The sequence below is a fragment of the Podarcis tiliguerta genome (assembly GCF_965153285.1).
Source record: "Podarcis tiliguerta genome assembly, chromosome: 2".
In the NCBI taxonomy this organism is placed as follows: Eukaryota; Metazoa; Chordata; class Lepidosauria; order Squamata; family Lacertidae; genus Podarcis; species Podarcis tiliguerta.
The window spans coordinates 66,460,523-66,485,506 of NC_139535.1; the positions used below are offsets into that span (position 1 = coordinate 66,460,523).

Consider the following 24,984-nt stretch of genomic DNA (forward strand, 5'->3'; position numbering starts at 1 on the left):
AATCAAATGAAAATCAAATAAACAACCAATTGTTTTAAAACGTTTTTAACATTGCATTTCATTGTTAGAACCCAGCCAGGGACTGTAGGGTGAAAGGTGGAATAATAATAACAATAATAATTTAATAGGAGCAGCAGCAGAACTGAGAAGTCATGGGGCAGGGGGTCAGACAAGGTGGCTGGGAAGGAAGGACCTAAATTCCTCTTTCTACTTCACTGCTCATTCAGGTCCCTCCCCCTGCCCCCACAGCAGGAAGCTCTTTCTCTGCTTTCTCTCCTCTCTGCCAGGGTCCCTTAGGAATGAATCTGTTGTCATCCCTCTGCTATTTCCCTCTCTGTCTCTCCACACTGTCCCTGAGTGACCTCAGTGAATTTCATGGCTTACAGAACCACCCCTTCATGGTTCTGTAGGCCACCAGATCCTGCTCTACTTCTCAGCTTTTCCTTTCCATATTATTATTACTTATTGAATTCATTTGTCACTTTATCTTGTTCAGGGCAACCCAAAGCGATTTACAACTGATATAGTAACCTCCCTATAATAACCTCACATCTCTAACTTGCCTATCTGGAGATTTTTACTTGGATCATAAAAGCATCAAACTCAATATGATCAAAACTTCTCATTCTCCCTTCCTCTCCTATTCTCTAAAGATCCATCCCTGTTACCACCCACCCTGTCAACCAGGCATGAAGCTTCTCTCTCCTGCTTCCCCTGAGTATTCATTCCATCACCATTGTGCAACTTTCCTCTATTCTTTGGTGATCACTTGCATCCGAGTAAGATTGTCTTCCACGTAATGAATTGAAGAAAATGTTTAAAATGACATTTGTAAAAAAAACCAGAAGCATTTTTGTTAGGGATTGTAGGACAAGACCTACCAAGGAAAACAAATAACTTATTCATGTATGCTATTCATGTCTTCATAGCACAAGGATGGAAGAATGAGGAAACCCCGACAAAGGAACAGTGGCAAGAAAAATGGATGAACTATGCGGAATTGGCTAAACTGACATACAAACTGCGAGATAAGGACAACTGGGACGGGAACTTTTTACAAAGTACTTAAAAAGACAACAAAATGAATTGGACTCCTTGGCAGGTTTTGAATAAACATGCACAAATTTATTGATTGATAACATGGTAGATAGATAATACAAGGATTGAAATAATTTTATAAATAATTTTATAAAGGGGGGGGATAATGAATATGATGTTTTGCTATTGTTATGTTGAAATTGTTAATTATTTTTTTTAAAAAAAGGGGAAAAGATTGTCTTCCATGAACACAGTCTTAGAGGTGTGTCTGTGACTGTGGAGGCCAATTCTAGATCCACGCATCCTTCCACAGTGGGAACATAGGTTTCCAGGCAGGAGTTGATCATGGTGAGGGTTTGCCAAATGTGCCTTCCTCTTAGCTCATTTCTCCCTTTTGTCCTGAGTTTGTGTTTCTTTTTTTGTTGACTTCCTCTATACAAACATGGTGAAAATATGGCCCTTCCTTCCCACTCCCACTAGTCATCTACCACCTGAGGAATTGTCACCATTTTCTTTCCCCTATTCCAGTCCCAAGGGGAAGAGCTGCCATTTAGTAGTAGAGAATCTGCTTTGTACACAGAAGGTCCCAGGTTCAATCCTCAACATCCTCAAGGTAGGGCTGTGACTGGGAGAGAGACTCCCTGTCTGAAATCCTGGAGAGACACTGTCAGTGTGAATAATACTGAGCTGAATGGAACAATGGCTTGATTCATCTACTCCAACCCCCTGCAATGCTAAAGCATCTGTGACAGATGGCCATTCAACCTCTGCTTAAAAACCACCAAGGAAGGAGAGTCCATCACCTTCCGAGGGAGTCCTTTTCACTGTGGCTCTTAATGTCAGGAAGTTCCTCCTGATGTTTAGTTGGAATCGCTCTGTTTTATGTCCCTCAGAGCTATCATAGCTACTCCCCATCATTTGATGGCCAGTACTAATGTGGTGGGTTCCTGTATGCACTCTGTCTTCTTGTGTCTATATGCAGGGCTCCCGTTATCTCCAAGACCTTCAGATATTCCTTGTGCTCATCTTGTGAGCTGCCCACTGCGAGAGCTGGATGCTGGTCTAGAGCAGGGGTTGGCAACGTAAGGCCCATGGGCCACAAGCGGCCCACAGGGGTCATTTAACCAGCCCACAAGCTGCCCCCGAACTAAGCCGCCTGCTCAGTGAGTCCCCGCGCACTGCACTAAATCAGTACGGCGCGGTGCGAGGACTTGCTTCTGTGGCACCGAAAACTGCGTCTGTGTATGCTCAGACGCCGAAAAACACATGTGCGCAGACACAGATGCCGGAAATCGCATCTGCACAGATGCAGATGCTGGAAATTGCGTGCACTCTTACACACGCGATCTGGCCCATGTAGGGGTCTCCGCTGAAGTGAACCGGCCCAGGCGAGGTAAACCTTGCTGACCCCTGGTCTAGAGGATTCACTGGCCTGATTCAGCAGATGCTGCTTACGTTTTTGGACAGCTCCCCCACCGTGCATTCTTGGCATGCATTTTAGCATATCCGGAATTCACACCAGCCTTCCGCTGCCTACGTGCGAACGATCCTCACGGATTATCTGGTGTAGCGATCTCTGCTCTCTGACTTTTAACCGATTTCTAGCTGTTTCGAGTGTTCTATTCGCTTGGAGACTTGGGTATGTAAAGCGAGGAATAAATGCTGATAAAGACCGCCATTCCTGAGCGGGAGCTCCGCTTGGAAGCGAGGGCCACCGATTTCAGCTGGAGACGAGGCATTTAACACCACCTCCTCGCCACCCCGTCTCGGGGCAGAAAAGGCGATACGCTAAACCTGAACGATCCGGCGACTCCGCGGGCGCCCGCCTCCAGCGTCGCGCTTGGCAACCACCGTGCGGCTTAAGACGCGAGAGACGCCGCCTTTGGCTCATTGGCCGAGCCGCTCCCTTCGCCCGGAAAGCCCAGCCCCGCTTCTTCTGCCATCCCCCCCTCCCGTCCCCGGCGCTCAGCCTATCCGCGGCCGGCCAGCGTCCGACGGCGGCGCAGTCACGTCCTTCTGCTCGGCAGGGAGGGTCCGTCTGCCTGCCTGCCTGCTGCCCGTGGCTCTCCCGCGATGCTGGCCTCGGCGCCTGCAAGATCCGCCCCGTTCCACGCCGCCTCCGCCGCCGCCGCCGCCCCTCCCGCCGCTCACCAGAAGCCTTGCTGCGGCCACGGCAAAGACACGGTAAGGCGAGCGAGCCAGATCGGCCGCTACGGGCGGCGCCGGGGTGCTTGCCAGCCTCTCTCCGGGCCGCCGCAGGGATCGGGAGGGAGGCGAGCCGGGGCAGTCGGCCTTGGCGCGGCTACTGCTCCCCTGCCCGCCGCAGCCGGAGAGAGGGATGCTGGGGGAAGGAGAAGGCTTTGCGCCACTGCAGGCCTGGGAGGTGGCCGTCGCGAGGATGGCGAGGAGAAATCGCCTTGCCCTCCAGCGCGACCCCTGGCGCCTTGCCCTTTCTATTTCAAGGCCGCGAAGGCTGCCTGATCGGCGCGCCGCCGCAGGCCCCGGAAAGCCCTGAACGAGGCCGCCTCGCTTCGCCGCCGCGGGCCTCCCTCATGCGCATCTGCTTCCCATCAGACCTCTTTCCGCCTCTCCATCCTTCCCTCCCAGAGGTGCCCGGCTGGCCCTTGGACACCTCTTCTTCCAAGCCAGCGCCATCTGCGTGCCAGCCCATCCCCGCCGGGGGCTCCTGGAAGACGGGGACGAGGGGGGGTCTGCTGCTCCCCTTCTCCCCGCGCTCAGCAGCACCGAGCTGTAGGTGACCTCTGTGCGCGAAGCGTGCTTCGCGCCGACTCCATGTGCTCTTCTTCCTCGCTGGAAAGGCCTCGAGCTGAATGCTCCTTGCGTTCCTGGGCAGCACATACCCAAGTAGTAGAGATGCCAGATGGTGTGACCCCGGGGTAGGCCACAGACACGATAACGTGGGCTTGGCAAGGTCTAGATGCAGCGCACAGGTAGCAGTGTCGTCGCCTTTCCTGGCTACCTGTTAGTGGGTGCTGCTTCCCTCCAGTTTCCTCTTTTCAGGTTCTTCCCCTTGACCTCTAAATGCCCCTAATGCCCTTGCGTGTTCTTATATCTGCTGGGTGAAGGCAAAAGTTCAATGGGCGGAGAACATGGAGTCATGAGGTTTTGCCCCAAAGGGATGGGTGTATTTGAATGTCTTCAAATGGATGTAGATAATTCTAAAGGAATGTCATTTAAAAAATAAATAGCAAGGGTTTTTCAATATTCAAGAGCATGGCTACATCAAATTCCACTGTCTGCAATGGGAAATACCTTCATTCTCAGATTGATTTTGATGTGTTTCAAAAGGGCTATCTGAATGTGACCTGTTTTTGCAGCTGGTTTTTGCAGCCATTATGGCTGGATGCAGATTGTATTTGTTGCCCTAGGCAGAATCCTAGTGCCATTCATAAGGCCAATATAGCTGCTAAGTAGGTAGAATTCTACAGTGCCTATTACATTACATATATCTAGCAAATAGACAGTTAATTATATGTGGGATATTTCTAACTTTCCATGTATAGTGTCACAATCCTTTTTGTTTGTAATAGAATTAAACACAGTATTAACTACTAGCACAAATTCAAAGTCATTGACAACCAAATGTATGGGGATAAAACATAAATGTGTGTTTTGAAAATGTGCTTTGGTATTGAGCAAAACTGACACATGACATCCAATTCTAAACATGCTTGTACATGTGAGACTAATGTTTCTTTCACACTTCAGTATGGAACTGTGATTTTTTTTTTACATGACATGCTAAATTTCATTAACACTAGTGGCTACAGTGTTCATTGGACAATGTTGCTACTCCCTCATCCTTTCTGCACATGTGTGCTTCTGTTCGAACTTGATTCCCCTGTGAAAATGGCAGGAAAAATCTGTATGCTAATTACCACCTCTAATTTCATCATTTTACTCCTGCTATTTTTTTTGTTTGTTTTTTGTTTAGTGGGGTTGCAAACAGATTGTTTGTCAAAAGCAATGCCGAGAGATAGCACCCACTTTCAGATACATATGAGACATATGTCCACAGGTTCCTGATTCAGCAGGTGATAACATGTGCAGAAGTCAGATGTCCTCAGCTGCTTCAGGTTGACTGACTGGAAATCCAAGGGATTGAAGGCTACTGTATGAAAGAAGCATGTACAGTGTCATATGTAAATATTCTGACTGCCAGTACAGATGTTGTCTTCCAGACAAGGGTCCAAGGAGCAAAACAGACTCATGTAGCCATTCACATATTACATTTAACAGATACTGATCTCAGTGGGAAGTTACACTGAGGCTATTGTTTTTCAGTTGCTCCATTTGCATATGCCTCTGCTATTTTAGCAAGGCATATACTAGTGATGTGCTTTCCTTTTAATATAATTATTTCAATAGAACTGTTCATGTGTGGGCAACATTGGTAAAATCTTCTCCAAGATGCCCTGTTAAAAGGCTTCCCAGCAGTTTTCATAAAGTCTGTAGCAGAAACAAAGCAACACATTTAAAAAGACACCTAGAGGCAAAGTAAGAACAAAATCTAATTCTTAAAACACAAAAGAAGAAGGTATTTTGCTTCCAAAACTGAGCTTCTTGCGGAAAAGTTATTGCAGCATGATTTTCAGTTGATACATATATATGATGAGGCTACAGTTAGATTCTCAGCTATATATGCAGATTTAAGAACAATAATTGAGTTCAATGCAACTGACTTACTAGTAAGCTTGTATAGGATGTCAGCCTAAATTTGATCAGAGAATTAGCTAGGCTAATAATAATAAAAAAATCTGCTTTCATCAGGGCGGTGAAACCTGTGGCCTTCCAGATGTTGTTGGACTCCAACTCCCAGCAGGTCTGGCCAGCATGGCCAATGTTCAGGCATGATGGGAGTTGTAATCCTGTAATATGTGGAGCTAATATTGTTTTCTGAATAAAAATCCATGGTGAGTCTGTAATCAAGTTCTCTATCATTTCATTGGCATGGCATACCAACTGTTGCTTTGAAGGAACATAAATTTTAAACACAAAGCTCTGCCCATGCTTTATTTATTTGAGAAATGATACACTCGGGCACATCTGTCATTCCTGTTCTCCTCCCGTATCCTCGTCTAGCTAGGGGGTGGAGTCAGAACTGAGTGCTCACAATGCTGCATTCAGATCTTGATAATGAGTATATGAAAGGTACATCAAGATTGCATGATGGATAACATTGGAGAGAAGGCAAAGAAAATCATCAAATGCACAACATAAAAGCACAGAGCCAGAGAACTGTGCACTCACTGTCCTTTTACCACCTAAGGAAAGCAGGAGCTGAGTGCAAATTGTTTCTCACCAAGGAACATTAGATGCAAAAGGCGAAGATTGGTAGAAGTCAGATACTGACTGAGGGTAGCAAAGATGAGATAGACATGACCTAGGTGACAGTGGAGATAAGATAAGGCTAGCGCTGTTAGGAATGGGTTGTGTGTGTGTGTGTGTTTATATAGACATATGGGAGGGATAGTGGCTTGATATATAGAGAAGAAATTTGGTCCATTTTGTTTGTTGTTTATTGAAATGTTTTAAAAAGATACAATGAAAGAACCCCCCCCCCCCAATTCCCAGCAATGCAGTTAGTGATAATGGACAGGTAGCATTAAATCTGCAATGTCCCATTTTTCTCCCTGCCCCATGCCTTTCATGTCATTGATGTGTCAAGTTCTGTGCCTTAAATAAGGCACCATTTACAGTTACTACATATATTGATTTGACCATTCTGGTAATCAATTTTTTACAATGGAAAAAAGATTAAGGGAGAGAGAGAGAGAAAACAAATCAGTGTTGGTGGTGCAGAGGGAGCAAAATCCGTCTTTTCAGCTTGCAAAAGATTCCAAGAAATTATGTGGGATATTTTGAAATGTATATTCCACCCTTCTTTTAATATAATGTATTATTGCTTGCGAGCTGCAAGATCTAAGAGGTCTTTCATCAGGAGACTTGGCGACTTTCCACTTCTGCAGTCTGATACGTTTGGCTCTGACTTCTGTGGTGGCCACATCTCTGTGCTTTAGACATTCCCTATGTAAAAGGTATGGATTCCAGCCTATAATGGTTGGGAGAAATTATTTCTCTGAAATAGGAAACATTTACAGGTGACTGAACAGAACCTCATACAGTGTGAACAATTGCTTGGGCAGCACTGGAGTTTGTGGACCAAGTTAGCAGATGTAGGATTTCTTCCTCAGCGGGTTATGTATCTAGTTTGAGAGTCACTAAAATGGCTGCTCGCCATCATAGCTATGCTCTGCCCCAGTGGATGGAGGCACTAATGCTTCAAAAAACCAGTTGCTTGGAGCCACAGGAGGGGAGAGTGCTTGAATCCTGCTTGTTGGTTTCCCATAAGCATGTGGTTGGCCACTGTGAGAACAGAATGCAAGACTAGATGACCGTTGTCCTGACCAAGCAGGCTCTGATGTTCTTATGTAAAAATATTATCAGCAAATGAGTAGCAAGGCATTTCCCTACCACTTCTGTGTGGTCAGGTCAAATCCCATGCAAAATGTCACTTCAGTCAGTATGACTGCGAAGTCTGCGTGTGGGTTAGAGCTGGAATTTTATGGAGGTTTGACTGTGGAGCAGGAAGTCAGAACAAATATTAGTCTCTTGAATCACCTTTGTATTTAGTAATATGAATGTGTAAATCTTACTGAGGCTGATATCATTCATGTTCTGTGGGCTGAAGGGCTTAGGTTTGATTGCTTTCTGCACCTGTTCACACAGTAAGTCGGGGAGAATAAGGTAGGATTCAAAGTATGTAGAAATTCTTTGCTTACAGTAGCTTTGTGGCAAGGTGTGCTATCAGTGTTTGAAATTGGTCAGGCGCCAGTCACATTTTCCAGCTGGCTTTTGACCACTTGCAACCAAGTGAAGATGGACTGTTTCCACACACTGATACCCCATCCTGTAGAATTCTATCAGTTATATTTTATCTGCACAATTAGAATGAATTTGTGGAATCAAATTGCTTTCTCTGTGCAGCCTGAGCAGCAGCAGTCACCATTAAGGAAAAAAAGGTTGGAATGGCCCTCTTATAAGTGACTGTCCCTGGATCAAGTCAGTTTTCTTATTTAAGTTCTCAGAGCTCTTAACCTTGCTCAAGGTTGACATCTGAACTAGCCAGATGTTTAACTGAGACTCAATCACAGCCAGTCCATCATTTGAAAAATAAGACATCATTTGAAAAATAAGAGCTGTCTTACCCCAAAATAGCAACTAGACATTCTGTTTTGGCTACGGCAATCTTGGTTTAAGAAGCCATTTGGCACCTAGGTTATATATCTGAGTTTCTAACACTGTGTGCTACATCTTGTTTGGGGGGGGGGGGGTTTACTGCTAACCAGCAGCAAGGAGGTGATCAAATGCAGCAAGGAAAGCTGAATTACTTAGAGAAAAACACAATATTATGTGATTAAGACCAAACCTGAAAACTTCTTTGTACAAAGCTCCTCCTATTGGGATGGATTGCCTTAGTACCAAACACTGTGTCAAGATCAGCCCTGACATTCTGTAGCTGCTGGTACCTTAGGATTCTGCCGTCTCCAGATTCCGTGAAAATGATACATTACTTGTTACTCTTTAACTCTTTTGATGGGGGTCTAAAGTCCATTCCTCCTGCCTGGCTGGGGTGTGTGGTGGCGGCAAGCGACCTGGGGCTCAGGTAGCAGTGAGGGGGTCAGCAAACTTTTTCAGCAGGGGGCCAGTCCACTGTCCCTCAGACCTTGTGGGGGGCTGGACCATATTTTTGAAAAAAATAATAATGAACAAATTCCTATGCCCCACAAATATCCCAGAGATGCATTTTAAATAAAAGGACACATTCGACTCATGTAAAAACATGCTGATTCCTGGACCATCCGCAAGCCGGATTTAGAAGGTGATTGGGCATGATCTGGCCCCTGGACATTCGTTTGCCTACCCATGGTGTAGCTGGTACAGGAGCAGGATCCACAGCTTCTGGACCAGCTGCAGAAGAGGCACAAACTAAGGGCAAGAGCGATGGATCAGCAGAAAGTGGCATGGAGATGGGAGCCAAGGCAGAGGTTGACGAAAGCTGGAACTAAGACTGCCTAATGTACATTGGTTTTCACAGCGGAGACTGAGAAGTGTATTCTTATCTATTTCATAAAATTCATCCACCGCCCGGTTGTGAAACAACAACACCTCAAAGCTGCTTATGAAAGATAAAACAGTTAAATCAAGAGAAATTTGCAACTATACTTTAAAATATACAAAAGTTGAAATACTAAAACAGGTTAAAATGATCTTAACTTTCTAAGCTTGGTCTCAATAGGCAGGGAGTTCCAATGGGAAGTTGCTGCCACACTGAACAAATGAGTTTTTACTAATGCAGAACAGGCATTAGGGCTGCTACTGCATCTCTCCCCCCGCTTAGTCAGAGGCTCTATGCCTTCAAATGCTGGTTGCTGGGAATCACAAGTTAGGAGAATGCTGTTCCACTCAGGGCCTGATTCTGGGCTTCCAGTGGGTATCTGGTTGTGTACTGTTAGAACTCATTTGGTGGGCTTTTGGCCTGATCCTGCAGGGCTTTTCTTGTGCCCTTAAAATAAGATATGAAAAGTTTTTTTAAGACATCAAATCATTCCTTTTGGTTTAAAAAATGAATTGCTCCATGCCCAAGGGTCCAAAACAATTTCAACTTGTCATCCCTTTGTGGCTATGCAGACTTGTATTTATTTTTAGAGAAAGTTCTTATGCCGTTTTGTTGGTGCCGACCTTTTCTTATGCCAAAGTGTTGGTGCTGACCTTTAAAGCCCTAAACGGCCTCAGCCCAGTATATCTGAAGGAGCGTCTCCACCTCCATCATTCTGCCCGGACACTGAGGTTCAGCAATTAGGGCCTTCCGGCAGTTCCCTCGCTGTGAGAAGTGAAGCTACAGAGAACCAGGTAGAGGAGAGGGCCTTCTCGGTAGTGGTGCCCACCCTGTGGAACGCCCTCCCATCAGATATCAAGGAAATAAACAACTACCTGACTTTTAGAAGATGTCTGAAGGCATTCCTGTTTATGGAAGTTTTTAATGTTTGATGTTTTATTGTATTTTTATTGGAAGCCACCCAGAGTGACTGGGGAAGCCCAGCCAGATGGGTGGGGTGTGAATAATAAATTATTGTTATTGTTATTGTTATTATATCATCAGTGACAGGGCTATACAAGAACAAACTTGCTTTTCTTTTAGAAGGAGGCTTCTTAACCCAAGTATGAACCTATTCCTGCCAGTTGGTGTTTCCTAAAACAATTAGCTTCTAAAGCTTGCTACCTGACTTTGCTTCCACAGCATCTTTTAAAAATGTAATAATCCTATAAATTGCAGAATCATGAGGTGGGACAACAGATGCCAGAGTTTAGTGTTGCTAAGTCAGGAGCGCTTAACACTGACTTGCATTTTGTCCCTGCTATTTCAGTCTTGGTGATATCCTTGAACAGGGATTGAGTCATGTGATAGCTTTATCATCTTCAAGGCTGGGATCAGACACTGACATGCAGTTTCACTTGTGACCCACTCGGAGTTCACATTCTGAGATCCCAGGACTGATATATAGGGGCATTTACAGGCTGCCCTGTTAAGACCTCGCAGCCCCACTCATTAAGCTCATTGAACTTTCAACTTGCGGAGGCTGACGGTTGTCTTTGAGCTACCGCAGACTTAAATGACTGATCAGCTCTTGCACAGAGGAAGCAAGTAACTTTTCCTCCCCTTGATGATTCATATCTTAATCGGGGTTAACCACAGAAAAAACACTGTGATATTGTCTGTTTCAGACACCTGATCCCCTGCGAAGTTAATAGTTGCTTAGAAGTCAATTCTCATTAGATACAGGATTACCTTTTAATATTCCTTAATTTCAGTAATTGCATAAGATGGGATTTAGACACCTCCCACTGCTTCATAGGCATAGTTTAGACTGCTGCATTAAGCCGGCATGTCATGATCGATTCATCACACAGCCATCACTGACGTTTCCCGTGCTGTGGTGGCTTTCTTGAAAAACCCCGGAGCTGATCCTGGTGACGTGGCTTTCTTCAGTGCTACCTGCTGGAGTTTTAGAATGGATTTGTAGCCAGTTGGAATAGAAGTTGTCCTGACTGATAGCTGTCACATCTGAGCACCACGAAAACATCATTAAGGATGTAAAGGAGCTGTTCCAGGTATTGTTTCCTCCAGCTCACACTAGTATAGCAGTGGACAAGCACAGCACTGGAGAAGGGGGCCTATGAAGACAAGCTCCTCTGAGAGGAATATTCTGGTTTTGGAGCAGAGACAGTGCTTGCCACATGGAAAGATGCACACAGATCTAGTTACTCCAGACACCTGTAGAATTATGAGAGGTCCCTTCTCTGACTTAGTGCTCACATTCAGGTCAACTGCTTTTGAGACCTGTTAACATTCCATGGCTCTCTTTTAGCTTTTCACAGTGACACGTATTGAGTATATCGGGGTCAGCAAACTTACCGCGCCTTGGGCTGGTGTCTCCAGCGCCGATCGCATGGCGGGCCAGAGGGCGGGGGAGCGCGTGCCCATACGCGTGCGCACACACTATTTCTAGCACACTTCTGGGTCAGAGGAGCACTGTAAATAGCTTGTGCGCATGTTCACGGGCCTCCTCTGACCTGGATGTGCACGAGAAATAATGCTTGCACATACGCAAATAATGCTTGCGCATGCGCACAAGCTATTTCCGGTGCTCCTCCAACCCGGAAGTGGGCAGCCGTGCAGCGCAGGTAACAGCGGGTGGCGGCAGCGGGCAGTAGGGGTTGCTGCGGGCCAGATAAACAAGTCCCACGGGCCTTAGTTTGGGGACCTCTGGAGTATATGCAGTGGCAGAGGAAGGGAGGGTGCGGGCCGCCCCGAGTGTCATCAGTGAGGGGATGTGACAAAATGACAAAAATGTGAGTTTTTTAAAAAATGGGGCTCACAAAACTTTTTAGTTCAGTCAACAAACATAACGAAATGTGGCTGGCACTTATTGCGGGGCCTGCAGCGTGCCCAAGCCACGCGTCTCTCCTGGGAGTGACATGGTGGTATGGGTGCCTTCAGGCTCTGCGCTGCCTGAAACTGCAGTTTGGGGCTTGCACCTGCCCTCTGCCTGTCCCTCAGCTGCCCTACAGCTGAAGGGGAGGCAGCAGAGAGGCTCCATGCAGCACTCCCCCCATCCCCATGGGCGGCTCGCCCCTCTCCCGGTTGCAGGATGTGCGTGCTGCACCAGGCACGTGAGTGACTAGTTACGCTGCTGAGTATATGATTCTTGGCCTTCGGGTCTTCCATTTTGCTAAAGATCTCATTAGTTGAGGAGCATCCATTTTAAGTTTACTGAGTTGGGTGCCAGGCTTGGAGCACCCTGGAGACGACCACAGAATAGTTAAGTTAGTTTCACCTGGGGTTTGTATCTCTCAATCAGTGTACCCTCAAGAATGTTGACTATGTCACTAGGTCAGAAAGATTCTCTGTAGCTTGTTTTCTCGGTTTGCTTGATGTAGCAGTTCAATTTGAGCCAGAAGAGAGACTCTTGAGACTCTTGCCTTATCTAAGAGCAGTATCCAACTCTGGCATGCAACAGCTTGTTGCACTTAGCGCTCCAGGCTGTGAATAACTGCTAAAGTACCTATCTGACATATGTGCTCTGGTAGTTCTCTTGTAAAAGCAAATTGCTTCTGGTCTGGAGCCAAAATAAGCAACAACTTAGTGGTGCTTGATCCAAAACGGTTTAGGGACATGCAAAATTTGGTGTTCAGCATATCCTTACTTTTCGTTCTCCTTTTTGGTGGAATTATGGTAAATAATTCTCTCTGTGAAATATGAAATAGCTTCTCAATGCCTGTTGCTTATTGGCAAAATAAATTATTTTGTATAAAGCTTCTAACCTATGGTGTGTAGCTAGTAGTATACTAATGGATCTTCTAATCCATTTAAGAAATGAGGGTGGAATCTTCAGTTTCTACAATAAACAATCCTGCACCATGTGTAATGAATCAGATAAGCTGTAAGGCACTGTTGCATATTCATCTGGGTGAAGAGTAAAGGATTTAAGGGCTCATGAGTTGGACCTGTCTTGATTGTTACAAGGCAACTCTACTTATCTGTAACATACTGGCCTTGCAGGAGAAGAGCAAAGATGCTTTAAAATGTCATTTCATTGAGCTCAATTATAAGATTTGTTAACCTCATGTGGTTATAGACTTGATTGCTATGAAATAGATCTCTATGGTTCATGTTCTTAAAGAATGATTGTTTTTAGAATAACTTTTATGTATTGACATTTAACAAGGTGCTGGATCCAGATCCTAATATTGCATAGCTTTGATGGCTTTGTTTGATTTTGTCAGCTGTTTCTGATGGATGCTTTGGGCTTCAAGGCTATCTGGAAAAGAGAATAAAAATGCTTTAATCATACTATCTCCTTCCTTTGTGGAAAGATTTAGAAGAAGGGAAAACATAAATAGTGCGCTCTATATCGGGGGTGGGGGAGGAGAGAAGATGTTGTTAACTCAGCAGATTCAGAGCGACATGTTTCACATGCTCCTGGCAGCCCAGATCATTGTGATCTGTTCATGTTGTTAAGGATCAAAAAGTAAATTAAAGCCCCAGGAGTTTTTTTCTTATCCAATTTTTCTTCAATATATGTTTTCAGGTGATTCAACATTACAAATAAAGGTCACGACAAACTCAGCTTTGTTCTTGATTGTGGGGTTTGTTTTTATAGCGACCAGTGAGAGGGCATCTCAGTGATGTAACATGAAAAAGGCTTTTTGGTTAATTGGTGGCTGGACCTCTGGAATGACAAAAGCACTGTGGTGTTTGGATTCTCCACAAAACCATAACTCAAGTGTCTTTTCTCTTTTTTTGGCAGAAAATGGCTGTTCCCCCTGCTTATGCTGACCTAGGAAAATCTGCTCGAGACATCTTCACCAAGGGATATGGTAAATATTGCCACAAGGAAATGGGTGGTGTTTCACTGGTTATCTGGGTTGTTGATTTCAAGGATTTCACACAACTATAATTGCAGTTTCTGGCCAGTTGTGTGTGTTATAGATCACAGTCAATATACATAGATCAAGCCGTGCCCTAAGAATAGGTCTTTCCCAGTATGCACTAGCTTCTGGGCATCATTTAGCTCACTTAGTAAACCTTCTGACTAAAGATGCACAGGACTTCTCTGTCTGTATGTATTTATGAGTATAGCTCATGTCCTTCAAGGTGTAAACTGCAGTAGAGGGATGCAAAGAATAGTTCTCGGATGTAGCTCCCACTTTGTAAAAGCCTATCTAAGCCCAACTAACTGTATATCTGGAGGCAGCGTTGGCAATTGTGTGTTTTTAAATTGTTTTTCAGTGGCAGAGACAAGGGGAGACATGTCCCTTTTTTGACCAGACTGAATTAACAGTTTTATCCAGCTGCTGTCAGCCTGAGTAATCAGTCTTGTCACTTTACTCGGCAACCTGTGGAAGGGAGTAAATTTGGGCCAAGTCCCAGCTACCTTTGAATTTGTGTACTAAAGATGGTTTTGTTCATTTGGGCCTTTACTTTGGAGTATTTATTTCAGCAATTTGCCTTCTGATCCTTTGAAGAAAACTGTTTGTGTTCTGTTAAATAGATCATGGAATCATTGATCTCACCATGTGTTTTCCCATTATTCATTTTATTTATATCCTATCTTTCTTCCAGTATTCCCTCACAACACGAATTAAAACAGATACAACTGAAAACACACCAATCAACTGAAATATATAAAAATGCTGCTCATTTTACTTCTTGTAAGAGCAGCAGCAAAAGTTTATCATGTTTATCCTGATTGTCCTGTGGCTAGGTAATATATCATGTGAATATAATCATATCCCAACTTTCTGCAAGCTGCTGAAATTAGTGTAGCTTCTTAAATGCTTTTCTTCCTGCATAGAAGACTTACATTTTATGAAAGTTCATTCAGAATCTCTGCTTGCCTCTGCCCCAGATGGTTACTGACATCATTCTGGCTTATTTATATTTTCTTAGGATTTGGCTTAATAAAGTTGGATTTGAAAACAAAATCTGAAAATGGACTGGTGAGTAGAGAAAGACCAAACATGATTTTTTCATGTCATTTTAATTGACACTTCCAATAAAGCCACCTGTCTACTTGGACAGGGGCCTGTATATTTCTCTAACTCTGTAAGGTGACTTTGTGAAAAACAATTTTTCACCCTGCATTTTGTCCTTAGGAATTTACAAGCTCAGGTTCAGCAAACACAGAAACAACCAAAGTTTCTGGAAGTTTGGAAACCAAGTACAGGTGGACAGAATATGGCTTGACATTCACAGAGAAGTGGAACACAGACAACACACTAGGCACAGAGATAACTTTAGAAGATCAGGTGAGTGTTACATTGAAAGATGGCAGTTTTTCAACTCTTTAAGTACTCATCTTTTCAAACTATAAATGCAATTGGTGAATTTCTTTTTCTGTTCAGCTTGCACATGGACTGAAGCTGACCTTTGACTCCTCATTCTCTCCTAACACTGGGTAAGGAGTGGGTACATTCATACAGTAGAATAACCTTTTTTGTTGTTGTTAGTTGCCTGCTTAATTTGCTTTATCTTTCCAATCTGGGCTGCATTAGTGATTATCCTTTGTGTGCGATCATCCCTCCCCTTTTCATGAAGGTCTTTTCTTTTTGCAAACTTAAGTGTGGTGCTATTTAAAATAGTTAATCACTTGAGCCACTTGTCATAACTGCTGCTAATTTTGGCTTAAGATGCACATGTGGGTCTTATAAATGCAAAATACATCTTCCAACAGCCTGCAGTGCAAGGTCTATTTAGTGCTACTTAACAATAACTGTCTCACTCTTTACCACTAAGTTGTGCTATTTGGGACGCCTCTTCTTCCCCTGCCGCAGCTGGATTTTTGGTCTCCATTCTTGCAGGCTGTAACGCTAGATGCCTTTGGTTGGATGAAAGGTTTTGATGCTGTGGTTGTTTCCTGCATGTTATGTGGGCCAGGAGGATTAAGCAGCTGGGGGATTATATGTACTTAATATTTGTGTGTGTGTGTCTTCATTTTTATCATCCTTTCTAAATGCTCCTGATGTCAGAATGTTGCACAGCTAAAAGTAGCGCATTGCATTTCTAGTAATCAGGGCTGCATTCATTACGTATGGTGTCCCTTTCCTGAGTTGTGGATGTTCAATCTCAGAATGATTACTGAGTATCTGCTCCATAGCCTCCAGATTTGGCTTTGCAGCATCATTACAAACTCAGGTTTTACTAGCAGTGCTTACCTGGATGGGAATAAAAAATGTAAAATGACAGAGCACCTTTGCTAAAAGCACCAGGGGTTAATGTGGCATCCGCCTTAGCATTGACACGAAACTCTAAATCAGAGATCTACTAAAATTATTAAATTAAATAGATCCTTTTAATTACTGGTGTGATTTTAAAATGTCCATTTGGGAATTAGCCGTTTTAAGACCCAATTTAGACATGGTGTTAAATGCACCTCTTGGTTGTTGCATATTTTTTGTTTCAAATTGGGGTGTGTGTGATTCACTTTGGGGACTGTGGAATGTAGGAAAGGAGTGGTTTCACTCCTTCCTCCTTCACCATTGTGCTAAATAAAATTCCTCTCTGCAGAACTGCTATTCACCCAAGACACAGGGAACATTGATTTTCATCAGAGCCACAGTGGTTCTCCTCCCCACTCCCCACTCCGACATCACAGTCCTGATGAAAACTGGTCTCCCTGTACTTGCCATTAGCAATGAAAGGACAAAAGTTGCCGCAGCATGTTGTGTGTTTAGTGTTGCATTAAGTGTGGCCCTTTGCAACCCAATTTCAGAAATTGCATTTTCAAAACAGCTGAATTACTGATAGCAGAGTGAGGAGGGCAACATCTTAAAGGCAGGTAAGACACAGAGCCATAAATCCCCTTTCCAAGTGAGTGGGTATTGAGAGGAATGCTTGTGTGGACTGGACTCCAGCGACAGGTAATCCTTTCCACTAGGGGTCCTCCATTCTGTCTCCATTCTTGCCTTCCTGCTGCCTCATTGGTGGCACAGCAGAAACCACACAAGGGAGCGATGAACCTCAGTTCTGTCATTCCCTTGGTGCAGGTGTCTGCAAACTTTGACTGACCACCAGCCACACCTCTCCCCTGACCTGGTACCTTGGAGCACCTCTGAAGCTCAATATGAGGTCAAAGTGTCCATAACACGCCTTGGGGGCCCCACTGCCTCCTGTATGAGACAAGCCTCTCTGGGCGTTGTCTGGTGTTGTGCTCCTCCAGGATGGACACCAGTCTTCATCCTGGAGCACTCAGGGACACAGGTTGGATGATCCTGTGCACGCTATTAATCAGCGGAGTCTGCAGTGATGACTGGAAGCATGAATGTGAGCATTCTTAGATTTATTTTGCAATATTTACAGGACAAATCATAATGGCGTCTGCTCTCTTCTTCAGCAGCAGACACAGAGAGAAAAACACAGTGCAACAGCATGACATAACAGAAGAGATAAGACGTAACTTCCATCCTCAGACTTTCCCAGCTCAGGAAAGTAAACACAGACATGTGACTTACCAGTCATATATCAGCAATGGAGGAGTGATTTGCTAACACAAAAGAGACCCCCCCCCAATCCATCTTTCATGTTGGGATGGGATAACCTGTCCCTGATTTCTGCAGAGGTGCTAAGGAAAGCTGCACAGAGGAGGCTGGCTTCCTGCATGTTGGTATAACACCCCAGCATAGCCACTGGCTTCAGTGGGGAAAGGCCCTGCTCTCCTTTTATAACAGGGTCCCTTGATGGAGTTTGGGAGTTGAAAGAGAGGGTGTGCGACATGCCTGGCAAAGAAAGCTGGGGAATGGCTAAGGAAGTTTTCCCTGTGGCTTCCAAGCAAGACCGCAGGGCGGATGTGAAGAGAAGAAGGAAGGTGGCAGCTTTCCTGAGATGCTAGTTGGGACTGTTCATGACTGTCCGTTTCTCCATCAGTGCCACACAAGCATCCTTTAGGGAGGGAGTATAGTTCAGAGGTACAGCCTGTGCTTCACATGCAGAAGGACCCAGTTGAATGCCCAGCACCAACCTAATGGCCTAAGGCAGCAGTTCTCAACCTGTGGGTCCCTAGATGTTGTTGGACTACAACTCCCATCATCCCTGACCACTGGTCATGCTGTGGGTCTGAGCATAAGGCAGTTTCCTACGTTCCTTGCATGCACAGCAACTCCAGCTAGATCAGATAACAGGTAATGGGAAAGTGCTACCTGAGACTCTGATGAGCCACTGCCAGTCAGTCTAATCAGTTCTGGGTTAGATGGACAAATATTCTAGCCTACTATTAGGCAGGTTCCTGCCCATATAAAGCTCCTTAAAAAAACACACCACGCTGTTCAGGAGTCCCAAATGTCAGATACGCACGTCCTTTCAATTAATCCCAGGGAAAATGGAGGCGGGCCAGCATCCCTTGAATTAATTATGTGGTTAAGTGACACCATTTATAAAATGAAGTAGTGAAAGTGTTGCTTGACAAGGACTGGTGTGCGTTACTGATAGCACCTGCCTTCAGTGAACCTTGAACTGTGATCTCTTGAGGTGGCTCTGAGGTTTGCCTCTTCTCCAAACTTGAAATGGAGGCGCCGGTATGTGAAAGAGGGATATGTCTGCCGCTTAATGTAGCAGTCACCCTCCTGGGGTGCATGTCATGTCGAACCATGAGCTGTTGCACCTGGGGTCTTGGATCATCTCAGTGTTCCAATTGGCTTCAGTGTAAATATCCAGGTTGAATGAATTGAGAGGAAATAATGTGGTTGATTAATAACAGGTAAAAAAGTAGGTCCTTAATTTAAGCAGCATGTGGAAGGGTGCCTGGTGATAAAGGCATTGCAAGTAAAATGTTTGCCAGCCATCAGTTTTGAGTCAATATCTTCAGATAATGTTCCAAATAATTTCCCTAACCTACTGCATTGATCATTAGTCCCCTGTATTGAAATAGTGCAGTGCCTATTTCAACAGCTCAAAACAGGACTGATTCCTGGTTAGAATCATAGAATTGGGACCTCAAAATCATCTAGTTCAGTCCCCTGCTGATGTAATAAATTTGTTGCTGTAGCCTCCATGATAGGTGGCCATCCAGTTTTTGTTTTGAAATCTCTAATAATGGAGAGGCTGAAAAAATTGGCCTACTTGTTTCAGCCACCAGGTGCATGATGAGGTAGCATCATAAGACAGCTTATGCATGGTGACTAGCCTGTCAAGCGGCTCAGCATACAAAGAAAGAGGTTAATTTGTGTTGGCAGTCTCCATGTTACCGCTAAAGTTTTCTGGTGGTGGCAAGAACATAAGAGAAGCCTGCTGGATCATGTCAATGACTCATCTAGTTCAGCGTTCTGTTCTCAAAGTGGCCAACCAAAATGCAGGATCTGAGCACAAGAGCACTTCCCTCCTGTAGTTTCCAGCAACTGATATTGGAGAATGCATGGGACTGGTACATAGCAGTGAGGGGGAAATAGCTTTAGAATGCATGATTTAAAATGAATACTGTAAAGCACGGTTTTCCTTTTAGGAAGAAGAATGCTAAAGTCAAGTCTGGATACAAGAGGGAACATATCAACTTGGGCTGTGACATGGATTTTGACATTGCTGGTCCTTCAATACGTGGTGCCTTTGTCTTTGGCTATGAAGGTTGGCTGGCTGGTTACCAAATGACTTTTGAGACTACTAAGTCCAGAATAACTCAGAGCAATTTTGCTGTTGGTTACAAGACCGATGAATTTCAGCTTCACACCAATGTGTAAGTACTGGGAAGACTGCATACTGGGAAAGTATTGTAACAGGGGAAAAAAGCCTATCAAGTTGGTGAAAAGGAAGGTGGTACTGTTTCTTTATCAATAACTTGGATTCTTTAAACATCACTATGTGCTTTGGTAGGAGGAAGATTGTATCTTCACTTATCCAAATTTATATTTATTCAAATATATAGGACCTTCCAGATCATTTCTAAATCCAGATCTCCAAAACCCAGAAGAAGGGTTTGGAGACCTGGGTTCAGAAATGATTTGGAATGGATGACAGACTTAAATTCACACTATTTTATTGAAGAAATAAAAAATGTGAAAGGATGTTGTTAATATATTTCCTTCATGTTTTTTTTTTAAGCACTATATATAATTTATTGTAATTTAGACTGCCCTTCGTCCTGTAGGATCTCACAGCAGTATACAAATGATGAAAAGCTAAACAATATAAACATTACAAAAAAGTAAAAGCCCAGCATCCAACCATTAGAACAGTTCAGCAGCAAATCATAAACATACCCATGCCTAGGCTTGCGCACTTCCCACAAATGACTGTACAATAAAGTATGAAAAATGTTCTTACAGGAATGATGGCACAGAATTTGGAGGTTCCATTTATCAGAAGGTGAATAATAAGTTGGAAACTGCCGTCAATCTTGCTTGGACAGCTGGAAATAGCAACACCCGCTTTGGAATAGCTGCCAAATATCAAATTGACCCAGATGCGTCTTTCTCTGTGAGTAACATGTGGACACTCATTTTCATGGAGATTTATTCTGTTACAGAAGTTGACTGCTTAATTCTCCTGGAACTCCAAGAAGCAGCTCAGCAGGTGGGGTGGAACAGCTATGCCAGCTTCCCAGCAGGTGGGTTTCTGTTGCTTCCTGCAAAGGGCAAGGTGGCGGGGAGGTTGGTGCAGTGCAAAAGCACCAGCAGAGCCAGTCCTGCACTTCTGCCAATGCACAGACCTTCCTGCTGCCCTCCCCTCCCCTCCCCTCCCCTCCTGGAGAGCAACAGCAACCCATCTGCTGGGTCACCTACCTCACCTGGTAATCACTGCTTCCTCTTGCTTCACTTATCAAGCGAAGTCCAGGCAAGGAAAGCAGCCCTGAGAGAAAAAAGACACTTGCACCTCAGCACCTCTCATAAACACGAAATCTTTTTTGTTTCCATTTGCTTTCCCTTTAATGTCACATTTCTTAATTTATTTCCCCATGTTATTCAGCTGTATTCAGATACACTGGGTGTTAACAACATGGACTCGTTGATAAGAAACAAGAAAACAGCAATACAGCTTTGTAGATCTAGCACTTTGCCTAGTTGCTCATTGTGAGTAGCTATCACCACCACATGCCTTCTCACTGCTGCTGGGATGTGTATGCAGCTGCCGTAGCTTCGCTCAGTGCTGTGCTATGGCAGCTGCACAGACAATCTCCTCATCGTTTCCTTTGACTCATGAAACAACTGGCTAAAGAATAGAAGGGAGAATGAGCCAAAAGGTTTAACAAACCTTATTTATGTGTGTTTTGAACTAGCAGTACTGCAAGAGCTGTTGCACCTGTGGCTGGCTCGTTCTCTCTTCCATCTGAGGCGGATTTAGGGGAGTGCGACTGGTTCACCCACACTGGGCGCTGAGCTGAGAGGGTGCCACAACAATGACTTAGAACAGAAGGCAAGGCGGGCGCTGAATTTTGGTGTCACACAGGGCGCTGCTGATATTTGAAAGCCCAAAGTCTGCCACTGGGCAAGGAGGAGGAGAGGGCCTTCTTGGTGGTGGTGCCCGCCCTGTGGAATGCCCTCCCATCAGATGTCAAAGAAATAAACAATTACCTGATGTTTAGAAGACACCTGAAGGCAGTCCTGCTTAGGGAAGTTTTTAATGACTGATGTTTTAATGTATTTTTAATCTTTTGTTGGAAGCCGCCCAGAGTGGGTGGGGAAAGCCAGCCAGATGGGCAGGGTATAAATAATAAATAAATTATTATTATTGTTGTTATTTGCAGGGCCAAAGGTCCCCTATGCCTGACATATAGGGTTGTGTCCAATGTTAGTTCTACTCTGAGTAGCCCCATTGAAATGAATAGACATGGCTAACTTAAGCCCATTAATTTCACTACTCCACATAAATTTTGCTGGGTACGACTAATTGCCCCACAATCACATCTGAATCATAACATTTTTTATTTTAAATCTCTGCACCTGAAAAACCCCTCTGCATTTTTCTTCCTGGGGATGTTTTATGGTGTTTTTAATATTCTGTTGGAAACCACCCAGAGTGGCTGGGGAAACCCAGCCAGATAGGCGGGATATAAATAATAAATCATCATCATCATTAATTATTATAGCCCCACATGTAGCCTCAGTAGCACTGATGCTTTAAAACACTGGTCTTTACTATGGTGGCTGTGGTTCTATCCTGCTCATTCCACTTGTGGACAGGTGCCTGACATGGCCCCACTGGGGAGGGCAACGGGGACGGGCAGTAGAGGCACGAGGGCAGGGTGAAAAGCAGGATCCAATAGGCAATCAGAGCTGTGATAGAAGTTGACGACCCCTCTCATTAATTATTTCCTTGGTTGGAATAATGCATGACGCACCTGCAGTAGCTATTCTGGAGAGTGGAAAGCGAGGGCTCTCCCGTTCAAGGCCAGCCTTCCATATTTTGTCTGCAGTATAGAGGCTGGCTGGCAACTGGATGACTTGCAGAGAGCTTTTAAGATGATTCATGGCAGCAAAACATCATGCTTAGCCTTAGGTTCAAATTTATAAATGGGTGGGGTGGGGTGCGGTATAAGTTTCCACTAGCTTTCCCTTTACACTGGCACAAGCCAACAGCCTAAGTTCATTCTACTTGTGCCATTTGAGCTGCAAGCCACAATATTGTACTGATCACCTGGAGAAAACTTTTGTTCAGCAAAAGTAAAGAGTTTGTTAGGAAATGCATGAGTAGTTCTTTGCACATTTAGCTGATGGGGATGGGCAGGGCGGGGGGAGACCTGTTGAACTCAACAAGATCTGCGTTTTCAAATACACATCCACATGCTTTCCGAATTCCCAGTTTCCTTCCCCTGAGGAAATAAACTGTCATTTCTGTTTTCCACAATTATGATCTGCAACAAGAACTTTGAAAGATATCTTCACTTTTGTTTTTCAGGCTAAAGTGAATAATTCCAGTCTGATTGGTTTAGGATATACTCAGACTCTGAAGCCAGGTACGCATGGAATAGAATTGTATTCGATTCTGCTGACCTTTTCTGTCCTTTTCTGGTTATGGTAGAAAATGACATGCGTGATTTTGTTGTATGCTTGTGCTGTGTGGAAAGCCTGATTATTCTTCAACCCTAGTGATCAATTCTTTCAGGCTTTATTTTTATCTAAATTGGAATTCTTGTGAAGGCGACTGAATGCCACTCCATCTGGTTTCCAAATTTTTTTTCCCTGTACTTCCTCAAAAAAATTGCCACTACAGTGCCAAAAATATTAAATCTAAATTGACAGAAAAAGCCGATCAGTCTGTGTAAGAATTATGGATAATTGATCATGATTTATTGTAGTCATTTGCTTGGATCAAATCTAAAATACTAAAAGAGGGTGAGTCAAAGGACAATGTTGCTAATGCTGACATCACAAGGAATGGCGAGCAAATAGCTTAGTGAGGATTCTTGGTAGTTGTATTGAAGTTTTGGAACCACTGTCCTATATCAGGAAAGTATTAATTAACCCTTTATATCCATTGTATGTCTAGTTCTCATACATCTCTCAGATAGGCTTCCTATATGTCCAGAATTTCCCAGACATAGCCAGAACACGGCAGTCGGAAACTGTCCGGGCAGAAATCGCTGTCAGATTGTATGCATTGCCCTTATGTTCCTAAGTATGAATGCTCATATCTTCTCTCTCCCTGTTTTGCTATGCAGGTATTAAATTGACATTGTCAGCGTTGTTGGATGGGAAGAATGTCAACGCAGGTGGCCACAAACTAGGTCTAGGACTGGAATTTGAAGCATGAAAGAAGGAATTGTACCACCGTTATTTCTGGCGATTAATTCTGAAATACTATACAGCATAGCTACCTTCCGAATTTAGTGTACTTTTCAATGTTTTATGTCTGGGATGCAATTATTGCCATGTGTCAGTCATGTTGAACCTGGTTAAAGAAGGCTAAGCTTCAAAGTGTGTGTTTTCAGAGAAGGCCGGTGATGATTTTTTCCCTCCAGTTCCAGGCCTTTGGGGGAATGTTGCTTATTAGAACGCCATACTTACCAGCTCTTAATATGAAGGTCTGATTCTTGTCTTGAACCGTTTTCTTAAGATAATGGTTCCTGAAATGGTTGAAACATTTGGAATTCATGCTATGAGAATGCCAATCCATCCAAGTGCTCAGGAAGCTCCTTTTCCTGTCACTTGAATTAGCAGGCTTTCATTCTGTGATGGAGTGTTCAAATTTGTCTGATAAGGGGCTGCTCAGGCAGATGCATCACACACGTTTAAGTCTTACTTAGTTCTCCCTCCTACACCTTCAGCTCTCTTCCTACACCAACAGCTTGTCCTTGGAGTGCTTTAGAGTGTTCACTTCGTATAACTTTGGCGTGTAGAAAGTTTGATGTGACTCAGCCAACACCACTTAAAAATCACACCCCGTGTTGTGGTTCTTTCCCTTGCACTCATTATGGAAAAGCTTGTACGACAGAGCCATAAGCAGGGAAGTCTTTTGTAACTGTAATCACCTAGTGACATTGCATTAAACAAGATGGACTTTGTTTCTATCACCTCTTCTCTCTCTTTTTAGCAGTTTAATGGTTACATCTTCAGTCTTCCATCTTTTTTTGTGTGGCATTAGACCCCAAAATGCTGTACTGGACACCACTTAAAATGAAACAAACAAGCAAACCCAACTTGAATAAAACATTGAAACTTCATCTCTAATTGTGTCTGTTTTCCTAAATGGTTTAGCATCTCCACCTGTGTTCTTACAAAACGCAATGGCTACATTTCTCTTGACCACTTATAGGTGTTTTCCCCCCATCTGTTGTAAGACAGAACAAGCAGATGAGTGTATATCCCAGTAAAGCCCTCAGTATGAAAGCTTTTGGTTATTATGGAAACAAATGAGACCCCCCCCCCAATGTTGCAGTC

The 24,984-nt window shown here is 44.1% G+C and overlaps 1 protein-coding gene and 1 pseudogene across 3 annotated transcripts in view; one reads left to right on the plus strand and one right to left on the minus strand.

Moving 5' to 3' along the window:
• Positions 1-2,599, minus strand: part of LOC310672870 (phosphatidylcholine:ceramide cholinephosphotransferase 2-like) — an 18,447-nt pseudogene extending 15,848 nt beyond the window's left edge. The window contains exon 1 of the transcript XR_014515475.1: positions 2,494-2,599. The product of XR_014515475.1 is annotated as a phosphatidylcholine:ceramide cholinephosphotransferase 2-like (transcript). The remainder of the gene's footprint in view (positions 1-2,493) is intronic.
• Positions 2,559-24,767, plus strand: VDAC1 (voltage dependent anion channel 1). Of its 2 annotated transcripts, XM_083428940.1 has the most exons (9): positions 2,559-3,222; positions 13,932-14,001; positions 15,074-15,123; positions 15,280-15,432; positions 15,529-15,581; positions 19,617-19,844; positions 20,434-20,584; positions 23,003-23,060; positions 23,766-24,767. In XM_083428940.1, exons 1-9 carry the CDS (start codon positions 3,112-3,114, stop codon positions 23,855-23,857), a joined length of 966 nt encoding a protein of 321 aa, XP_083285066.1. In that variant the 5' UTR covers positions 2,559-3,111; the 3' UTR covers positions 23,858-24,767. The 2 variants fall into 2 exon arrangements, with proteins under 2 accessions (XP_083285066.1, XP_083285067.1); XM_083428941.1 differs by lacking the exons at positions 2,559-3,222; positions 13,932-14,001; positions 15,074-15,123; positions 15,280-15,432 and having other exon boundaries at positions 15,529-16,831; positions 18,541-19,844.
• Positions 24,768-24,984: the final 217 nt, after the last annotated feature.